The sequence below is a fragment of the Rhinopithecus bieti genome, unplaced genomic scaffold, assembly GCF_001698545.2.
Source record: "Rhinopithecus bieti isolate Rb0 unplaced genomic scaffold, ASM169854v2 scaffold_9696, whole genome shotgun sequence".
In the NCBI taxonomy this organism is placed as follows: domain Eukaryota; kingdom Metazoa; phylum Chordata; class Mammalia; order Primates; family Cercopithecidae; genus Rhinopithecus; species Rhinopithecus bieti.
Genome location: NW_016806217.1, coordinates 626,988 through 647,462, shown reverse-complemented (window position 1 = coordinate 647,462; position 20,475 = coordinate 626,988). Strand labels below are relative to the sequence as shown.

The window sequence follows — 20,475 nt, the reverse complement described above, 5'->3', positions numbered from 1 at the left end:
AAAAAAAAAAAAAAAAAAATGCCAAACCGTATCCACTTACAAAAACAGGCCTTGCAAATTTTGCCTGGAGGAGATTAATTCACTGTCTATTGATTAGTCAGACTGGGATAGATTCTTCTAAAAATACAGAGTAACTATGAAATTGAGTGAGATAGTAAGGGAGATAAAGCCATTCTGAAGTGCTTTGAAGCTTTCAAAAGAAGGCTGTCAAGTGTGGCTTAGCCACAAGATCGATTAATTGAATGTCCAATAAGTGAATGATAAATGATCTTATCTGCCCTTTCCCTTTAAGGACAGTCAAAAGTTTGAAATGGCTCAAAAATTTAATTGGGCTCATGTAATAAATATTCAAAACAGACTTGAATTCTACAATATGGCCTGCAGGAGTTGATGCATTTCTGGAGGAGGAAGTGACTGAGTTGCAGGGAGGTGAGACTGTGGGGATTAGAGTAAGAGACACTAAGAGTGGATGCCAGAGAATGAAAAAGAAGGGTGGAAAAGCCGGGAGAGCACTGGACAGAGACAATGTCCCTTGGGGACCCGGGGAAGGAGCATGTGTCAGGTGGACATGTGGGCTTGCGGGGGGATCAGCTGAGTGCCCAGAACTGAAATTTTACTGCACGTGGAGGAGGTCTACAGAGGTGATGGGGGTTGGTGGGAAGGGTGGAGAACACGACGGGGCATTTTACATCTGAACTCAGAAGTCGGGGCACATGTTCTTGGGAACCAGCCCTGCAGCGGCACTTCTTCCTCCTGTTGCCTCTCTTGGGACTGTACCCTGAGTTTTATAACAAGGGATCCTGCAGTAATTTAATGAGGCTATTTCAGAGGTTGGTTATCTCATTCTTGGAAGGTTAACCTTGCAAAGATGTAATCATATTTGCTTCTGAATTCTGATAAAATCCCACTGGGGAGCAATGTAAGGGGCTTGTTAATAAAGCAGGGTAACCGAGTTGTCGTGAGGAGGAGTTGGGGATGGCAGTTGATATTCGTAGCGGCCTTTCTTTTTCCCTCCAAAATTAAGAAGTATTTCTGAAATTCTCTTGCTTGGGCCCAAGACATACTGTTTTAACTGCCTTCTCCATCTGTGCAGGTGCCGGGGGAAGCCAGCGATGGCTTGAGTAACCTCCCCAGCCCTTTTGCGTACCTCCTCACCATACACCTGAAGGAAGGCCGGAACCTGGTTGTCCGAGATCGCTGTGGTAAGACCTGGGTCTGTTATAGTGGATGCAGCCTGGAAACTTCTTTCTCTCTGTCCTTGTATCAATATTGTCAGTCAGGCTTTGACATCACAGCATGGTTTAGGATAGACAGTAGCTCAAATCTAAGTCTCTCCAGGTATAAGACATTTGCAGTGAATTATTTAAACACACTAATCCTTACTATTCTTTTTTTATTATTAAGTGATACTATATAATGATACTAATAATCACATGAAGTTGTTTTAGAATGGAATGAGGTAACTCTGATAGCATTATGCCTGGCATATAGCAACTGTTCAAGAAAATGTTTCCTCAATCCTACTTTAATTATTCATGAGAAAAATGTGAGCCCATCCTTAGTATAAGGTCATCAGATGTACACATTGACAGAAATGCCTTTGAAACTACCTGCCTTCTGCTTGAAATCTCACTGGACTCCCTCTAATAGCTAGTGTCTGCCTGTGATTGTTTTATTTACCTTTTACAAGTCTCTGTACCTAGCCATAAATATATACCTGTGTAATTTTTAAATTAAGATGGGTCTACAATGTCCATATTGTTCTGCAAAGAACTTTTTTTAAAAAAATGTACAGGTCTTCAAAATTGATCATGCTTTTCCATGTACATATATTGCCTTTATTTTAAATACTACATTTATTCCATAATATGATGTTTTATTTACTGTTTCTCTACTGATGGTAGCTGTTTTTTTCCTTCTGTCTCTGTACTATAAATGATGCTGTAATGAACATATCATATATGCTTCTGTGCACAGATAAGGCTAAACCTTATATTAAAATGGCACGTGTTTAAGAGCAGACAGTGGAGCCAGACTGCCTGGGCTCAGATCTTGCCGTCTCTGTTCATTGCTGTTTGATGTGAGAAATGTTGCTTGACCACTTGATGCCTTGGGTTGTCCGTTTGTAAAATGGATAGTAAGGGTAACCTACCTTATAGGCGATTGGGAAGGTGGCAGGCATTAACTTATATAATGTCTAGTTTTCAATTGAGTTTTTTCTTCTCAATTTTTATAATTCTTCATAATTTTCAGCATTGACATTTGTTATGTGTTGCAAATATTTTTCTCCAGTCTGTTGCTTATCCTTAATCGTATGACCTCTTTTGTCCTTCAGAAGTTTTTCATTTCATTGTAGGCAAATATACCTGTTTTTTCTTTATGATCTTTATGTATTCATTTGGTTTAGTAGTTAAGGCCCTTTTATTCTAAAGAGTTCTTTTTCTTGCTTTGGTTCTTAGACAGTTTCTCCTGGTCCTTCTCTATTGTGTTTTGGAACATCTTTTCAATAAAGGAAGGGTCTGTTGACTCTTTGATCTGTCTTCTCTGTCTCTTAGGTTTTCTTTTAATTTTCCCATGACTTTTCCTCTCAGGAAGAATTCTTCAGCTTGATCTTCAGCCTTCTCATTTTCTTGTCAGTTGTTTACATTGTACTCTTCTGTTTGCCAATTATGGTTTTCATTTTTATAACCTGTTTTGTTTGATGCTCCCATCTCTTTTTGAGAATAGTAAGTATTCATTTAAAATATCCTGCTTGCTGCTGTGTTTCTTGGATGTCAGTTTAATGTATTGACTGTCTCTCATTTAGGACGTTATTTTCTTTTACCTGTTTGATTCTCTGAATCGGGTTGCTTATCATTTTATTTGTGTGTTTCTGTTCCCCCATCTGTGGATGTTATTTTTGCTTACTGTGTCCTGCAATCAGTGATGATGAGGAGACCTCGGCATGCTGCAGGACAGGGTGAGCCGGTAGTTCAGGCTGGGTTCTTCCCATTCCTCCTGGTTATCACCTGCCACTTAAAGCTTTTCTGTCTGCATACGCCTGTGCTATCTGCTTCTGCTTATCCTCAGATGCCTTTGCTGGACATTGCTCAGCCTCAAGGCATAGGACAGTGTTGGCCCATCCAGCTCTCTTTTTGTACTGAACCCACCAGTCACACTGAGTTGCACTGGCCATCTTACCTGCTGCCTCCAAGCCTGGAGCATTCCTGGCTCACCTGCCACACACCCTTCCACCCTCCTACCCTCCCACTCCACCACTACCCGGAAACATCTTTGCTATGACTCTTTACTGCTCATGTCTCTGGATATGGCTTCTTCCATGAACTGATCTCACCTGGCTTTCATCTTTCAGAACTGGATGAAGTACAGCCTTTTTTTCCCTGAATCAGAATTTCTCTTCTCTCTCTCTTGCTCATGTTTTTTCAGATGTAGCATTTTAAAATAGTGAAAAAATTATTGCCTACTTGTTGGTAAATAGTTTTTTTAAATCAAAATCATACTTTCTGTATCAAGTATGTCCTTTCTCATTTCTATTATTATTATAAATGTATCTATGTTTACAGCTGCATCTCTTACGTTCTTTTTAATGGTTTGGGGGCAGATAGCATTTGATGCCTGAAATAATATCTAAAAGATGTAATCATAAACCAATGTAGGGGGGGCTTCCCACAAATATCCTGATTCTTGTCCCGATGCGACATAGTGTCCAGTGGTTACTTCTGTCAAAAATGATTGTTATCAAATTCATTTTGTGACAGTTTCTCTGGTGATCAGAAGACTGTTCTAGAGAGTGTGTTTTTTACATTACTAGGAAGAAAATGTTCTCAAGCTACATGTCCTGTTTTAAATTTATGGAAGTTCTTCTTATTTATTTATTTATTTATTTATTTTTTAGACGGAGTCTAGCTCTGTCGCCAGGCTGGAACGCAATGGTGCAATCTCAGCTCACTGCAACCTCCACCTCCTGGGTTCAAGCGATTCTTCTGCCTCAGCCTCCCGAATAGCTGGGATTAAAGGCATGCACCACCATGTCCAGCTAATTTTTGTATTTTTAGTAGAGATGGGATTTCACCGGGCTGGTTTCGAACTCCTGACCTTGTGATCTGCCCACCTCAACCTCCCAAAGTGCTGGGATTACAGGCGTGAGCCACCATGCCCTGCCAATAGTTCTTAAGTTTCGGGACATATACAGGCCCTGGACCTCTTCTGTGGGCCAACTACTCCTTTTCTAGCTTTCTCCATTTTTTTTTTTTCTTTCTCCCTCACTGGTGTCAGACAATACTATACTTCTCTATCAAACTGATGCAGTTACAGCAGATTCCTAGCAGATGGTCAGTGCACTGATTAGATGATGAAGTCATTGCACACATCAGAAAATGATACAATAGGGCTTATGTGCATTTGCTCCATATCTTGCTGTTTGAAGACCATAGTCTGCTCTAACCCCAGCCATTGTCATCTCTCTCTGCAGAGTTTATCACAGTTAAAACGTGAGAATTTGGCTTTTATTTTGTGCAAACCTAATATAATCCAAGTGTAAATACCCAATAAGGAGTCTAGGTCATAAACTGTGCTGTTTCAGTCCTTATTTCTTTTGAAACCAGTAGTAATTGTTCTTGTTTTTTTTTTTTTTTCTTTCATTTTGGGGAACACTTTATCATTATCTATTAAGAAAATACCTCACTCTTTCAACAAGTTCACTTTTTATACCTTGGGGATATATAGTATGCCTTCCTATATTATTACTATGTTAATTTCTGTTTGATTATCACAAGTATTAAATTAGTGATGAAGATGTGATCTTGAGCCTGCTCAGGGCAAGACAGCATTTGAGGGTCTACTGTGGGTTCAAGAAGGGGTCCTCATTACTAATACATGTCCTCCCTCACTCCTGCCTCCTTTGCCTAAGAACAACGTCACTTAGCAATGTAGCATTATTTTCTACGAAACCTGAATGAGACTCAGAATTTTTATCTAACACAATCCTTTGGACCAATAGTTCTCAAAATTGAATGACCCGCAGAAGAATCTTGGGAACTAATGAAAATGCACATCTCTGAGCCCCACACACAGATTCTCTGATTCAGTGTGTCTGGGGTGGGGCCAGGGAATTTGCGTTTCTAACAAGTTCCCAGGTGAGGCTGATGCTGCTGGCCCAGGAACCACACTTTGAGAACCTTTGCTCTAGGCAGTCCCCGTCACAGGTGGATGTTGGCAGATGAGAAGAAACCCATGCTTCTCCTTAGAGGTAGAGTTTCAATTCTTGATTATGTTAGCCACGACATTGTATTTTCCTGGAGCTTGTTCTCATTACCTGTTTGCTGTCTATCACTGATCTCAGCTTTACTTAATTTTTGTATTCTTGGAATATAATTTAATTTAGTATTAACCCAATTAAAATAATTAGGTTCAAGAAACTGTGTGATATGCTAAAGTACTAACTATAAAATGTTTTTGGCTTATCTATGCATTTACAATATTTAGGCTTTATAACATGTTCTCCAGTTCTGTAGATACTAAACCAATAGCTTATTGTTGCAATAGGAAGTATTGCAACAATACAGACTCAGATGGCACTTCTCCTATGCAGTCTTTTATGTTTTTCACAGGCATAAGCTCTCTCTCACCTCAATCGTATACAGATTTTACCTTTATAAAACATACACCTTTATCCTTAATTGGGTAAATGACTGATCTGCCCTATTACAATCTTAGTGCTATATTAGGAGGAAGAATAGTTTATTAATCTTTGCATGCCCTCCTGTGATATACCTGATGGTTTATACACAGAATATTTTTAATTAACTTTAGTTCTTCATTGAAGAAATCCAACTTCAGTGCTGGACTTAAGGAGCATTGAGGCCTGTTATAAAAGGAAAAGTATCTTTGCAGAATGAACAGGATTTAGTCACTTACTCCCTTATTCAACAAGCATGTCTTGGGTTTCCTCAGTGAAATGAGCACTACACTGGTACTCTTCTGGGACTTGGTGATCAAAGTCAGCAAAAAGGATTTATATGATTTCCGAGATAAAAGACGACTTTCATACGGATCACCTGGTCCAGCTGCTGATTTAATGGAAGGTTTAATTCAAGAAACAGAAGCACAAAAATTAAATGACTTGTCGAAGGTCACATTGGGAGGCAAGATTCAGGGCAGATAGGGTGGTTCAGTGGGACAAGAAGAGGATTTGGATTTGGTCTACTACTTGGCTTTGTGACCTCACTGTACAACTTACATAACCTCTCTAAAATGGGTGTGATGTGACTTGCCTTATAATGTGATTGTAAGGACTGAAAAAAGTAAAACACTATGGATGAGGCTGGGGGACAGAATGTTAGGTAAAATAAGTCAGTCACAAAAAGACAAATATCCCATGTTCTCACTCATGTGTGAGCTAGAAAGTTGATCCATGGAGGTAGAGAGGAGAATGCTTACTACCAGAGGGTGGGAAGGGTGGGAATGGGAGAAACGAAGAAGGATTGGTTAAGGGGTACAAAAATACAGTTAGAATAAGTTATAGTGTTCAATGGCTCGGTAGGGTGACTCTAGTTAATAATAATTTATTGTATGTTTCAAAATAGAAGATTTGGCATGTTCCCAACACAAAGAAATGATGTGTTTGAGGTGATGCATATTTCAATTATGCTGATTTGATCATTACACATTGTATGCATGTATCAAAATATTACATGTACCCCATAAATATATACTATTATTATGTATTAATAAAGAAGTATAGATGACATAGTGGCCTACATGTAGAAAATAGGCAATAGATATATTGTTATAGTAATTAATGAATAATCATAATGCAAGTTGGCCATGTTCTTGACTCCCAGCACAGAGCTCATTGCTGTGTTCCATGTCAGCTCCTCCATCATTGCACTTGGACGCTTGGTCCTTAACTTGTGTCAGTTTGCCATTTTCTCTGTGCTCTCTCTATGATCTGTCTTCAGTGTAGGGTTTTTAAAATACAGCTCATCAATAAACAATGCAGGAGGTTAGGGTTGCCAACCCCTCATGCAGTCAGACATACACATATAACTTTTGAATTCCCCAAAACACAACTGCTAATGTCCTACTCTTCATCGGAAGCCTTACTGATAACATAAACAGCCCATTGGCACGTATTTTGTATATGTGTTTTGTACTGTATTCTTATAATAAGGTAAGCTAGAGAAAAAGTGTTAAGAAAATCATAAAAGGGAGAAAATAGATTTACTATTCGTTAAGTCAAAGTGGATCATCATAAAAGCCTTCACCCTCATTGTCTTCACATCCAGCTGGCTGAGGAGGAGGTGAAAGACCAGGGTTTGGTCTTGCTGTCTGAGGAGTTGCAGAAGAGGAAGAAAATCCTGTATAAGTGAACCCTTGCAGTTGTTCAAACTCATGTTGTTAAGAGTCAACTGTATTTTATTTTCCTGTGTGGAATCATGCATTTAATTTTAAGTAAAAAATACACAGATCTAATTAATCACATATTTTTTATTATGACAGAGGCTCCTTCAAAGGTATTCAAATGTGTTGCAGGCTTGATCATGGAGGAGCAGTAGCTTCAGGGCCTTTAATCCCAATTGCACAGTCTCTGTTTTTGAATTTTTTTTTTTTTTTTTTTTTTTTTTTTTTTTTTGGGAGAAAACTATTTTGACGAATCACTCTTTGCTAAGGAAGGAGTTCTGCATTTTCTTTGGATTGTTACACAATCATTACTGTCTATGTTACTTTCTGACTGGAATATGGATTAGTAAACTTTTTATGGCTTTGTGGGCTATAAGTGAAAATTAACTCTTGACATAGTGAGAAAGCAGCCATAGACAATAAACAAATGAACATAGTTGTTTTCCAATAAATATTTATTTACAAAAACAGGCAGTGGTCTGGATTTAACTGATGGGCCAAAGTTTGTTGACCTCTGCCTGGAATATCATGGTCTGATTTTTGGATTCTTGCTTTTAAAAACTGCTCTAAGAACATTATCTACAACAAAGGGGGTATAATCTAATTAGGCAGTCATCAAGAGTTGAGGCTAATGCTTTCAGCGGAAGTGTCTTGGAAATACGACATGAAATAATGCAGAAAAATTCAGAGATGTTGAGTAATAAAAAGTCATTTTCTTGCTATTTAACTGAGCAGTGGAGTGGAAGAATATGGTATCTCCCTTAGGAAAAGACAGCTCACAAACCCCAAGAAAGGGTATTAAAAAGTGCTTAGAGGGTTTGTGATTCAGCATAGGAAGTTTTCGGTGACTTTGCCCATGAGGAAACACATATAGAAGAGGACTCTCAGATACCAGAGTTTCCTGTCTCTGCTGTGATGCCATCAGCCAGAGGCTGGGAAATAGGCTTCACTGGCATAAAGAGCTGTGAGGTTTTATCTGAATCACTCCCTTCCCTGGTTCAGACACAGAGCTGGTTTGTTAAGCAGGCTATCAAGGCGGGATTTTGAGCTTTTTTGGGGAGTTTTGGTGAAGATTGCTAAACTACATAATTGTTAATTGTTCTTTTTTTTTTTTTTAATACTTTAAGTTCTAGGGTACATGTGCATAACGTGCAGGTTTGTTACCTATGTATACTTGTGCCATGTTGGTGTGCTGCACCCATCAACTCGTCAGCACCCATCAATTCATTATTTATATCATGTATAACTCCCAATGCAATCCCTCCCCCCTCCCCATGATAGGCCCCAGTGTGTGATGTTCCCCTTCCAGAGTCCAAGTGATCTCATTGTTCAATTCCCACCTATGAGTGAGAACATGCGGTGTTTGGTTTTCTCTTCTTGTGACAGTTTGCTAAGAATGATGGTTTCCAGCTGCATCCATGTCCCTACAAAGGACGCAAACTCATCCTTTTTTATGGCTGCATAGTATTCCATGGTGTATATGTGCCACATTTTCTTAATCCAGTCTGTCACAGATGGACATTTGGGTTGATTAATTGTTCTTTAGAAAGACTCATGAGGAAGTCTGGCTTCAGAACAATGGACAGGTTTAGCAATGGTGTTGGGAAAGGGGTAATGTTGTATAGTTGCCACCAGGACACCTCAGGGTCTTTAGCTGTCCACCTCTCTGTGTGTCTGTGTGTGCATACTTAAAAAAACAAAAACCTATGGGTAATTAAAAATGAAGTTGGTGGGAGACTAAGAACTCCCCGTCTTAAGCATGCTTAGTACCCATGAATAATCATGGACACAGAAGACTATCATGGGAGGCTGAGAAGTTTGGATTAGGTAGCTCTGGAAGTGTGGCCACATTTAGAAGATTGTTCCTTGCAGGTGGTTTTCCAGTTCTTCAAGAATTTCCTTTGAATCTTTGGCATGTGGGCCTTCAGCCTTGACAAGACTAGGTCTGGTATTGGGGAGCTCAGGAGTAAACTAAGCAGCCCTGTTATTATTACTGTTATTATTTCTTGTTGGATGACTTTGGCTCTGTAGTGGTCTAAGAACGAATCTTATTCAGATGCTGTCAATGGTCCAGGCGTGGCGTTGAGCTCACCCTCATTAGCAATCCCCGGAAGAGGAATGGCCGCCATCTTCCTGCCTCTCCTCTGTCTCAGCCATTGCCTATGTGTTGTGTTCATCTGACCCTCCCTTGCCCCTCTTCTATTTCTCTCATCTTTCTTTGCTCGTTCTACTCTCCTTTTCTTCATGCAAACGTTTTCCTTTTATTTCCTTATATTCCCCTTTTCCTTTCTATTATTTTCCAGGATGTTATACAAGATGTATTGTTTTTGACCAAATAGGACTTACACTTATTTTAACTTCTTGATCTGAGTAGCTCTTGGCAGTCTTAAACTTTGAGATTGTAAAGCAGAAAAAATATGTGAGCAATCGCTTTTAATTCCAACTGCTTCATGATTTGGTTGATGTGTGGAGGAAATTGAACCCTGGGTCAATTTCCCATCAGAAGGAACAGTGGCCGAGAAGGAGCTGTTCTGGCGTCTTAGAGCTGGTGCTATGCTCCAGGCCGGGCTTGAACTTTAGCGTTGTGATATGGACAGGTCTCTCGTCCTGCGCAAAGTGCTCGGCTCATACTCTGTTGGCTCCTAGAACACGAATAGGTGGAAAACAATAGCCCTCGCATTAAAACCCTATGTTTTTCTATAGTGTTAGGCAGTTGTAGTAGCTTACCTCTCTGGGCTGAGGGAATACTGTGTTGCTGGTTCCCTCTTGTGGCCACTCTGCAGTGTTGCAAAAGTAAAAGAAAAGACGGTTGAAGTTCGCTGTCACATTACTAGGGCCATGAGCATCATCACTTCAGCTGTCAGTTGAGGTTTAATAGTTTTCTTTTTTGATGCAAGTTTTAGTGGATGAAAATTCATAAACACTCATTCAGAAAACTGCTCTCTTTCTCAATTTCCAGCACAGGTAGATATCTGACAATCGTTTTTAGAGCAATGGCAGCTTTATTTGCAGATAATGGAAAAAAATGTACTACGTAAGTCATGTTCGTATTTAAAAGGAGTAGTTCAGAGAAAAACTTTAAAGATCTCTTGATACTGTGAAAATTGTGCTATGTAATCTGTGTTACACAGCGTAATTTTTAATATTAAATAATTATTGTTTATTATTATGTTATTACATTATTGTTGTTTAATAAATTACTAAATTGTTACCAAAAAGTTCAAAAAGTTAAAATGACTGATTTAAGTCCTGGTTTTCTTTTGCTATTTAGCAGGCTAATTTTTATGATGTTGCTAGAACTCTATTGTATACTGAGCAGCGGTATAACTTCCCAACAGGTGTGTTCTGAATGGGATGTACTGAAGTATTCATTCTGGTAGCCCTCTGGGCACCTCTGTTAGGCTTGGGCCAGCCCCTCAGCAGTCTCTTCCATAAACTCTGCTGTGCCCTACAGACATCATTTTCTTTTTGTGCCATGATGTGATGTGTTGAAGAGTGCTGGATGGTGGGAGAGAGTCATGCATAGGCTTTAGACGTGGACCACCAGAGTTTGGATTCTAGCTCAGACATGGTCTAGCCATGAGCCTGCTAGGCTTATGGTACAATTAACCTGGTGCGTGTGCTTGTGGAGACTTGGTGGTGGTGGTGAGGTGGGGTTGTGGGGTGAGTGGAGCTGAAACGGTAATATGCAATAAATATTAGCTATTATTATGGCCGTATGAATTGTCATAATTATTCTTGGAATAGTTATTCTAGTTTGGGTTTTGCTTTTGCATTTTGCCTGTGGGAACAGGAATGACTTTGTAATTTTCCCATCGTTTTATTGTGGGCCTATCTTCCGAGTTTCCTCATCAATTTTTGAATCTTTTGTGTATCTTTTACTTCTTTTGAGATAGATGTTCCTCCCCCTGCCACCACCACCACCTCTAACCTGGGTGGTGTGAGGGTTGTGAAAGGTGTTTTCTGAGGTCAGGTCTTATTTTCTGTGAAACAGGAGAAATGAGAGACTCTTTTAAAAGGCACTTTATTTGAATAAAGACTGTCGTGGATTGAGATTTTATTTTCCCCGTTATAAATTTGACCTAGAAAATGCCCCTTCAGATATTATAGTGACCGACATGAGTAAAACTGGCATTGATGAAGGCACACCCGTAGGCCTTACCGAAATTCTGAACATTACTCCATTGCCCCAATTTTTTTTTTTTTTTTTTTTTTTTTTTTTTTTTGAGATGGAGTCTTGGTCTGTCACCAGGCTGGAGTATAGTGGCGTCATCTCAGCTCACTGCAACCTCCAACTCCCTGGTGCAAGCGATTCTCCTGTCTCAGCCTCCTGAGTAGCTGGGATTACAGGCATGCTCCACCACGCCCAGCTAATTTTTGTGTTTTTAGTAGAGATGGGGTTTCACCACATTGGCCAGGATGGTCTCGATCTCCTGACCTTGTGATCCATCTACCTCAGCCTCCCAAATTGCTGGGATTACAGTCGTGAGCCTCCATGCCTGGCCCATCCCAGTTTTAAAATCTATTTTCTTTCTAAAGTGAAAGATAATCTGGCTTTTAAATATTTAATTACCTGGTGTTTTCTCTCTACACATTTTTCTCTGTATTATGAAAACTTTATTTTGGAGAAGAAACTAAAACTTAGTAGGGCACCATACTTTATTCAATCAACATTTCAAATTTTGTTCACAATTGTTGATATTAGGAATAATGCCACAACAAACATTCTTATGCCTAAATCTGTGTGTACAGCTTACTTTTTCATATATTTGCAAGTAAGTTATATTTATTCAATTGAATTTTATTTTTTCTGTTACATGATTTGAGCATTTCAAGATTCTCATTACAAAATTGCCAATTTACTGTTGAGAAAGACCTATTTTGTTGACCTACTGGTATGTGAAAATGGGCCACTTTCTGTTTATCACCTACCTTGTATGTGGAATATTGTTGTTGTTGTTGTTGTTGTTGTTTGAGACCGAGTGTCACTCTGTCGCCCAGGCTGGAGTGCAGTGGCATGATCTCAGCTTACTGCAACCTCTGCCTCGGGTTCAAGCGATTCTCCTGCCTCAGCCTCCTGAGTAGCTGGGATTACAGGCATGTGCCACCACACCCAGCTAATTTTTGTGTTTTTAGTAGAGATGGGGTTTTGCCATATTGGCCAGGATGGTCTCGAACTCTTGACCTCAGGTGATCCCCCCACCTCGGCCTCCCAAAGTGCTGGGATTACAGGTGTGAGCCACCGTGCCCAGTCAGATCTTTGTTATTTTGATAGAAGGAAAGTGTTGTCTTGTTTTTTTCTTTAAATTGTATTCATCAATTTGTACCTTTAAATATGTTTGGTTAATGAGATATTTGCTTCTCTGCATAGTCTGTTCCATGCATCACTGTTGTTCATTCTGTCTCCTGTGCATGTTCACATGCATTTTTTTTTTTTAATTTGTCACTTGCCTTTAGATTTTGTTTATAAAGTTTTGTTGCAAAATATTTTAATCTTACGATTGTTTTCTGGAAAGTGTCTTCATTTTTTCATCTAGAAAGCTTCTTGAGAGACACGTACATTGACCTACATTTATTCTCTTTTCTATCTAGTTTTACATTTATCTCTTTGATCTGTGTCAAGTTTACTTAGTTTCTGACCCAAAGCAGGAGCTTAGTTTTACTGTCACCAAATGGCCATCTAACTAACTAGGACTAAATATTTCTTTTCCTAATGATGTGATGGTCACTTTTTAAGTATACATTAAATTGCAACACATATTGGAGTCTGCTTCAACAATTTCTCTTTGATTCCTGTTGATGTTTTTCTCTTGTTTGGCATCAGCTCCACACCAGAGTTTTACTGTATTGAAAATTCAGTCCTTTTTATTTTGCAACATTTGGGATTTGCTTCTCATTGGAGTACCTCCTCTGAACGCCAGATGGCATGAGATCATTGGCCACATCTGGGCCAGTGTATCAGAAAAATTGTCATTCAAGAGCAAATGTGAACCTTTCAAAGATTCAGACACCCATTCGGTAACACAGGAGTGGTTTTCCTTCACTCTTTGAGTTTTGGTAGCTTGCGGATGTCCTGCAGTAAGTGATTGGAGCTGAGTTTTAAAATTGGTTGCTGTTTATTCCTTTGCCACTTGGTACAGAGCATCACTGGACATGTTTGTACCAACAGCCTTTAATGTATTCCCACAACTGAACCCTTTCCTCTGAAGATTTTTGTTGTATGGTTTTGTTTTGGGAATCTGTGTGGACTTGTGGATTGATCAGAACGTCCTGATACTCTGCTGCTTTGTAGAGTCAGTTTATCTGTTTCTGTGGAATCCCGTCTCAATTCCTATGAAGTGCTTTGGAGCAAAATTGGGATATTTTCTATTCCTGCTGCATGTAAGAAAATTGCCTTACACCCAACCAAACATCATTGATTTGAATTAAATGTGGCATGTTTTCTATTTGCTTGATTGGGACTTCTCTAGAGGGGTGGTTTTATCAAGTGTTTGTTTCTTTTCTTCTTCTTCTTCTTCTTTTTTTTTTTCTTGAGATTGAGTCTGGTTTGTCGCCCAGGCTGGAGTGCAGTGGGGCGATCTCCGCTCACTGCAAGCTCTGCCTCCCGGGTTCACACCATTCTCCTGCCTCAGCCTCCCGAGTAGCTGGGATTACAGGCGCCCGCCACCATGCCTGGCTAATTTTTTGTATTTTTAGTAGAGATGGGGTTTCACCATGTTAGCCAGGATGGTCTCGATTTCCTGACCTTGTGATCCACCGGCCTCGGCCTCCCAAAGTGCTGGGTTTACAGGCGTGAGCCACCGCGCCCAGCCTATCAAGTGTGTATTTCTATACTACAACAGTACATGCTGTGTTTCAAGTCATTCTTTTAATGTATTTGTTTCATTGTTTGTAAAGTTGATAAGAGGTATTCTGCCTGTGCGCACATTGATGTGTGTTTGTGGATTCCCACATATCCATGATTTACTCGTGGCTGAGTTTTTATTTCAGCAACAGTTAGTCCTATCACACCATCACACCTTACTGAGTTTAAGTTGGGGACTGTGGCCTGTCATGGTGAAGGGTGTCATTCTTGAGTCTCTCTCTATGTAACAAATTACCTTGAATCTCAGCAACAGCCGTGTGTTCATGAATTCTGGGAGTGTAAATTTGGACAAAGCCCAATGGAGATGGCCTGTTTTTGCTGTACACTGTCTGGGGCTTCACCTGGGAAGACTTGAAGGTTGGGAAGACTTGGCTATTGGGAATCTATCTTTGGAAGACTTGAAGGTCTGTTGATTCCCATACTGTGTGTATGGAATCAGGTGTCTGGAAGATGAAGATGGTTCCACATGAGGCCTCGCCATGTAGCATGTCTTCCTCATGACATGGCAGCTTCAGAGTCTTCAAGCTTTTTATGTGGAAGTTCAGGGCTCCAGGCACAAGGGTCCCAGCACAAGGCAGAAGCTGCATCACCTTTTAGGATGCGGCCTTGGAAGGAACACCGCACCACAACGGTTGAAACAGTTACCCAATTCAAGAGGAGTGGGGACAGATACCCTACTTTTTTATTAAGTACCACAGAATTCAGGGGCTCTTTTGTAAAATTACTGTAGTTCTGACACCTTTAGAGTGAAAACAATCTGGGTTCAAGGCTCAGCTCTGAACTTTCTAACTTTCCTCATCCTTTAAAACAATTTTTTATTACCTATATTTAAAGCACAACATGATATTTTGATATCCATAGTGTATTAGTAGTCTATTCTTGCATTGCTATAAATACCTGAGGCTGGATAATTTATAAAGATAAGAGACTTAATTGGCTCATGGTTCCACAGGCTGTACAGGAAGCATGATGCTGGCTTCTGAGGAGCTTACAATCATGGCTTCCAGGGAGCAAGCATGTCACATGAGAGCAGGAGCGAGACAGAGAGCAGGGAGGTGCCCCACACTTTTAAACCACCAGTTCTCTTGAGAATTCACTCACTGTCCTGAAGACAGTACCAGGAGGGATGATGCAGAGCCATTCATCAGAAATCCACCACCATGAGCAAATGACCTCCCAATAGGCCCCACCTCCAACATTAGGGATTACATCTCAGTATGAGGTGTGGATGGGGACACACATGCAGACCATATCACATAGTGAAATGCTTCCTACAGTGAAGTCAATTGACATATCCATCATCACATAGTTAGTTTTTTGTGTGTGGTAAGAGCACTTAAAATCTATTCTCTTAATAAATTTTTAATATATAATACCCTTCCATTACCTGGAGTCCTCATCGTATGGTAGGTCTCCAGACTTACTCATCTTACATAACTGCACCTCAGTGCCTTTGACCTACTTTACCCTATTTCTTTGCTCCCCTTCACTTGGGAAAAAGTCTTCTACTTTTTGTTTGTGTGTATTCGATTTCTTTTTGGATGCCACATATGAAAGAAGACCATGTGGCATGTTTTTTCTATGCCTGGCTTATTTCACTTAGCATAATGTCCTCTAGCTTTATTCATGTCATAGCAAATGGCAGGATCTCCTTTTATAAGACTGAGAAGTATTCTTCATCCTTAAAGAAGCAGTGTAAAGCATGTATATCTCCTTTTGTAGGATTAAAGGAGATCATCCCCATGTTAATGTTATTCTTGAATTTTGGTCCTGTTCTATTTTTTTTCTGTAAATGCTGATGTCCATTTTCTTAGACTTAGATTTGTGCTTAAATAGTAGCTTGGGTGGGGGATTATTTGTAGCATTTTTTAATAAGGAGAATGCGAGAGTATCAATAATCATGTATGCTTTGGTAATAATGAATTTCTGGAACACAGATTACTAATACGCATATAGGCCTTGTAGATTTCACCCTTTATAGAGATTCTAAGCAATTTTATTCATTGATTCTCTGGCTTACTCCTTATATTTTTTTCTCCTCTAAACCTTTCTAGTCTCTTTTTATTGCAGTATTCTAGCTGCTGCCTCTCCTGTCCCTTTTTTCTATGTTGTCATGCCTTATTCTAACTTTACATGGGGCCCTCATTTTTTCATGTTACAGGGACAACCATGTATGAGGTCTCTAAGCTGAAATTCACACCCTTTTTTGGGTGACCAACAATAGGGATACAGGCATATGGGAGTGTGTGTGTGTGTGTGTGTGTGTGTGTGTTTGCTTGTTTGTTTTGAGACAGGGTCTCACTCTGTTGCCCAGGTTGGAGTGCAGTGGTACAATCCTGGCTCACTGCAACCTCTGCCTCCCAGGCTCAAGCAGTGCTCCCACGTCAGCCCCCCAAGTAGCTGGGACAAAAGCTATGCATCACTGTGCCTGGCTAATTTCTGTATTTTTTGTAGAGGTGGAATTTTGCCATGTTGCCCAGGCTAGTCTTGAATTCCTGAGCTCAAGCAATCCACCTGCCTCGGCCTCCCAAAGTGCTAGGATTACAGGCATGAGTCACCACACCCAGTGCAGGCATATGTTTTTAATGACCAGTTTGCCAAAAGCCAATTAGTTCAATCATGTATTCAACCAAACGACCAATTCACTGAAATTACAGAATTCATCATGTTAATATATTGACAGTGCTTTTCTTCTTCCATTTATAAAGTTATAGCTATTGATATTCTTAAAAATATTGGACAGGGACTTTTAAAAATAGCTTTTGAAGGTCTCTGGGTCATCTTAGTTGATGGGTTATAAAGACAAGACCAAAACAACATTTTAAACAATATTTAATTTGTGTCAAGTCAAAACAGTAAATGATAGAAGAGACTGAATGTCTCATAGCTTAAGCTGCAGACCCACAAAGGGCAAGTGTAAGGAGAGAAAAAGGGAAGGTGTTAGGGGAAGAGGTGGGAGAGGGACTGAGAGTAGGGGAAGGCAGGGGAGGTATGTGGAGGTCTGGGATGGTATGGGGTGGGACTGAGGGAGTTCATGGGGGCTGTGGTGCCGGGAAGAATCCGAAGACCCAGGAGGACCTCCTTCCCCAGTTCTTAGACCTGCCCTATGTCTCATCGTTTATCCTCTGTGAGTTGCTATAAACTTTAAAATTAGTTAAACAAATTTTAGTAACATTGAGAATTTCAGGTCATTGATTTTACTGTATATTGGTCATTGGAAATTCTTCCAGTAAATTGGACTTTGGTAAATTGCCTGGAGCTATTGCAACTCAGGGTCTGTCTGTGGGCAGACCTTGTCCAAGGTGCCAATACGTGGCAGGTCCATTTAGAGGAAGGAAGTCAATCGTATTTGGGAGAGAAGTTCAGGAATAGTTCAATCAGAGTGTGCTAAATGGCAAAACAGACAGGAAGGCCAGTAGAAGATTGGGGAAGAAACTGTTCTATGGTTGGTATCAAAAACGGCTGTGAGAAGCATGTGGCCCTTATCTGCAGAAGAAAGATAATGGGCCGTGATAAACCAGGGAATGTGCATGTTCTGTTTATTTTGGTGGATAAAACCACTGGCTTGGAATTCTGCTAGCTTTGAATCTACCACTGTCTGAAGTAGTATAGATTTTTCTCTGCACAGGAGAAGTTCCTTCTTTCTCAGATGGCTGAGGAAAAATGTCCTGTAAATTTCCATAACGTCCATTAGGGTTTCTGAAGAGGTCAATTAAAAGTGCCGCAGCAGCACCTGTTCAAAACTTAGAAACAACTTTTATATTTTTTGTATTTTCTGGTGTCAAAGTCAGAACTTACAGATTCCATCTAAAAGAAGCTCAGGCATGATTCTTTTCCCAAGAAAAAGAGAAGATCCTAAATATGTGTATATATTCAGAAGACTATAAATGGATGTGTATAAATATAATAGTCACTTATTACTCTTACCCTATTAGATAAAAAATTTAAAGTATATACTTTTTGTATGTTTCCAAATACTATTTTTGTCATTGGAGTTTTATATATGTAGCTCAGTGTCCCTAAAGAGCTGGTAAATAATTTAATTATTGACTTGAATTTGAAATCCTAAGCTCTCTCAGAGAAAGTTATCAGATATTCCAAAATGTGAACTTAGTGTTAAAATATAGTGATAATTTCCTTTCATGAGCAAACAACTACTTCGGGAAATATATTTGATTAGAAAAATTTTCAAGCTAAAGACATTTCTTTTGGATAAATTGCATGGCTAAATTTTATAACTTAGCTGATAGCAAGTAAACTTTTCCTACAAATAATGCTTTTGTATTCAACACAGTGTATTTTTAGTCCAAATTAGGAATGCTAGTTTTTAAAAAAATGTTACATAGTAAGTTTATACATATATATGCACAGACATACAGATAAAGTGAACATTAAACTCAATTGTAGAAGTATATTTATGGGCCAGGCATGGTGGCTCATGCCTGTAATCCCAGCACTTTGGGATACCGAGATGGGCAGATCATGAGGTCAGAAGTCCGAGACCAGCCTGGCCAACAGGCTGTATTTTATTTTGTACTAAAAATACAAAAATTGGCTGGGCCTGGTGGTGGGCACCTTTAATCCTAGCTACTTGGGAGGCTGAGGCAGGAGAATTGCTTGAAACCAGGAGGGCGGAGGAGGTTGCAGTGAGCTGAGATCTTGCCACTGCACTCCAGCCTGAGCGACAGAGCAAGACTCTGTTTCAGAAAAAGATGTATAAGGATTCTGATGTCTTATTAATTGAAGAAAGCAGGTAAATGATATTGTATAAAGACTGATCCCTTTTTGTGATAAGTGTGTGTGTATGTACATTTAAGCATGTAAAGTCTAAGTACGTATCAGCATATTAAGCTTTTCTAGATGGGAATTTTTTTCTTTTTTAAAAACTTTCTTCTTTTTTCTTTTACCATTGCCATGAGTTATATCAAAAAAAAAGCAAAAAGAAGTTGTTTGTAATTAAAGCTGTAGAGGTTCATTTTATTTGCATATTACAATTGTTCTTGAGCCATTCAATGTGATATTGACTGTTTCTATTCACCATTTGTATTGGCACCAGCCATGTTCTTCAGTAGCACTCTCAAAGTGGCAAGAGTTCCTAAAAATGATAAGAAAAATCAAGGGGAGAACAAAATCTTCAAATTATATAGTTCTGGGTGACTGTTTCCTGATGATGACTTGAGTTGCCATGGGTCCTTACTGAGCTGCCTGTTATTTTTATCAATTGTATCTCCAAAGTGCTCTGAAATCCTCAGTGAATATAGCAGTAGGAAAGGAAGTAGCCAGTCCTTATGAGGACTTAGTGATTTTTAGTTTTTATACAGCTCTTTCCTTCTAGGACAGCTCAGATTATTTTATAGAAATGTTCCCAAATCACACAGAATCCCTGCGAGAAGTAAGATAAGGAATTTTCTGTCAAACTTAAGAGAAGATGATATAAATTTCACACCTTTAGAGGTGACAATAGAAGACATACTATAGAAACAAATTAGTGTACATTAACTTGGAAAATTAAAGTAAAATAAATGAATACTTAATTACTGCTACATGCATTGCCATACACTCTTCCCCTTTATAACTTCAGTAGTAACACTAAAAATAGCACTCGTGAGACATTCTCAGCAAATGGCCGAAGCCTGCTATCATTGAAGTATATTGGATCATTCAGTTCTCAAAATGATCCCTTGAAGTTGATAGTTTTCTGTCTCACAAGTGAAGATATTACAGCATAAGGAAACTGAGTAAATGGCCCACAGTTATTTAGTTAGTAAAAGGAAGGCCTGAGACTTTAATTTACCATGTCCATCTAACTTCAAAATTTATTCATTCATTCATCACATAAGTATAATCCATCTACCAGGCATATTAGGCACCTCTGGTCATTAATCTTACCTTCTAAAGGAGCTTTGATTTGGAGAAATTTCATAATATACTCATAGGTGGTCCAAATAATGTTTTCTATATTTAAATACATTTGTAAAATATGGAATAGAAAAGTTTAAGATGTTTTTTTGATTTTGTTTGTTTAGAGAGACAGGGTCTTGCTCTGTTAGCCAGGTTATAGTGCAGTGGCATAATCCTAGCTCATGGTAAACTCTAAATCTTGGGCTCTAGCAATTCTCCTGCTTCAGCTTCCTGAGTAGCTAGGACCACAGGCACATGCAACCGCAACCAGCTAATTTTTTTTTTTTTTCCCGGTGGAGATGGGGTCT

General features: G+C 39.4%; 1 protein-coding gene across 1 annotated transcript in view; it reads left to right on the top strand.

The window, feature by feature from the left end:
* The window catches only part of MCTP2 (multiple C2 and transmembrane domain containing 2), a 267,240-nt gene that overhangs the window by 84,895 nt on the left and 161,870 nt on the right, over nt 1-20,475 (top strand). Inside the window, exon 3 of the mRNA XM_017875234.1 lies at nt 1,094-1,202. Within this exon, the coding sequence (XP_017730723.1) occupies nt 1,094-1,202 (109 nt within the window). The remainder of the gene's footprint in view (nt 1-1,093; nt 1,203-20,475) is intronic.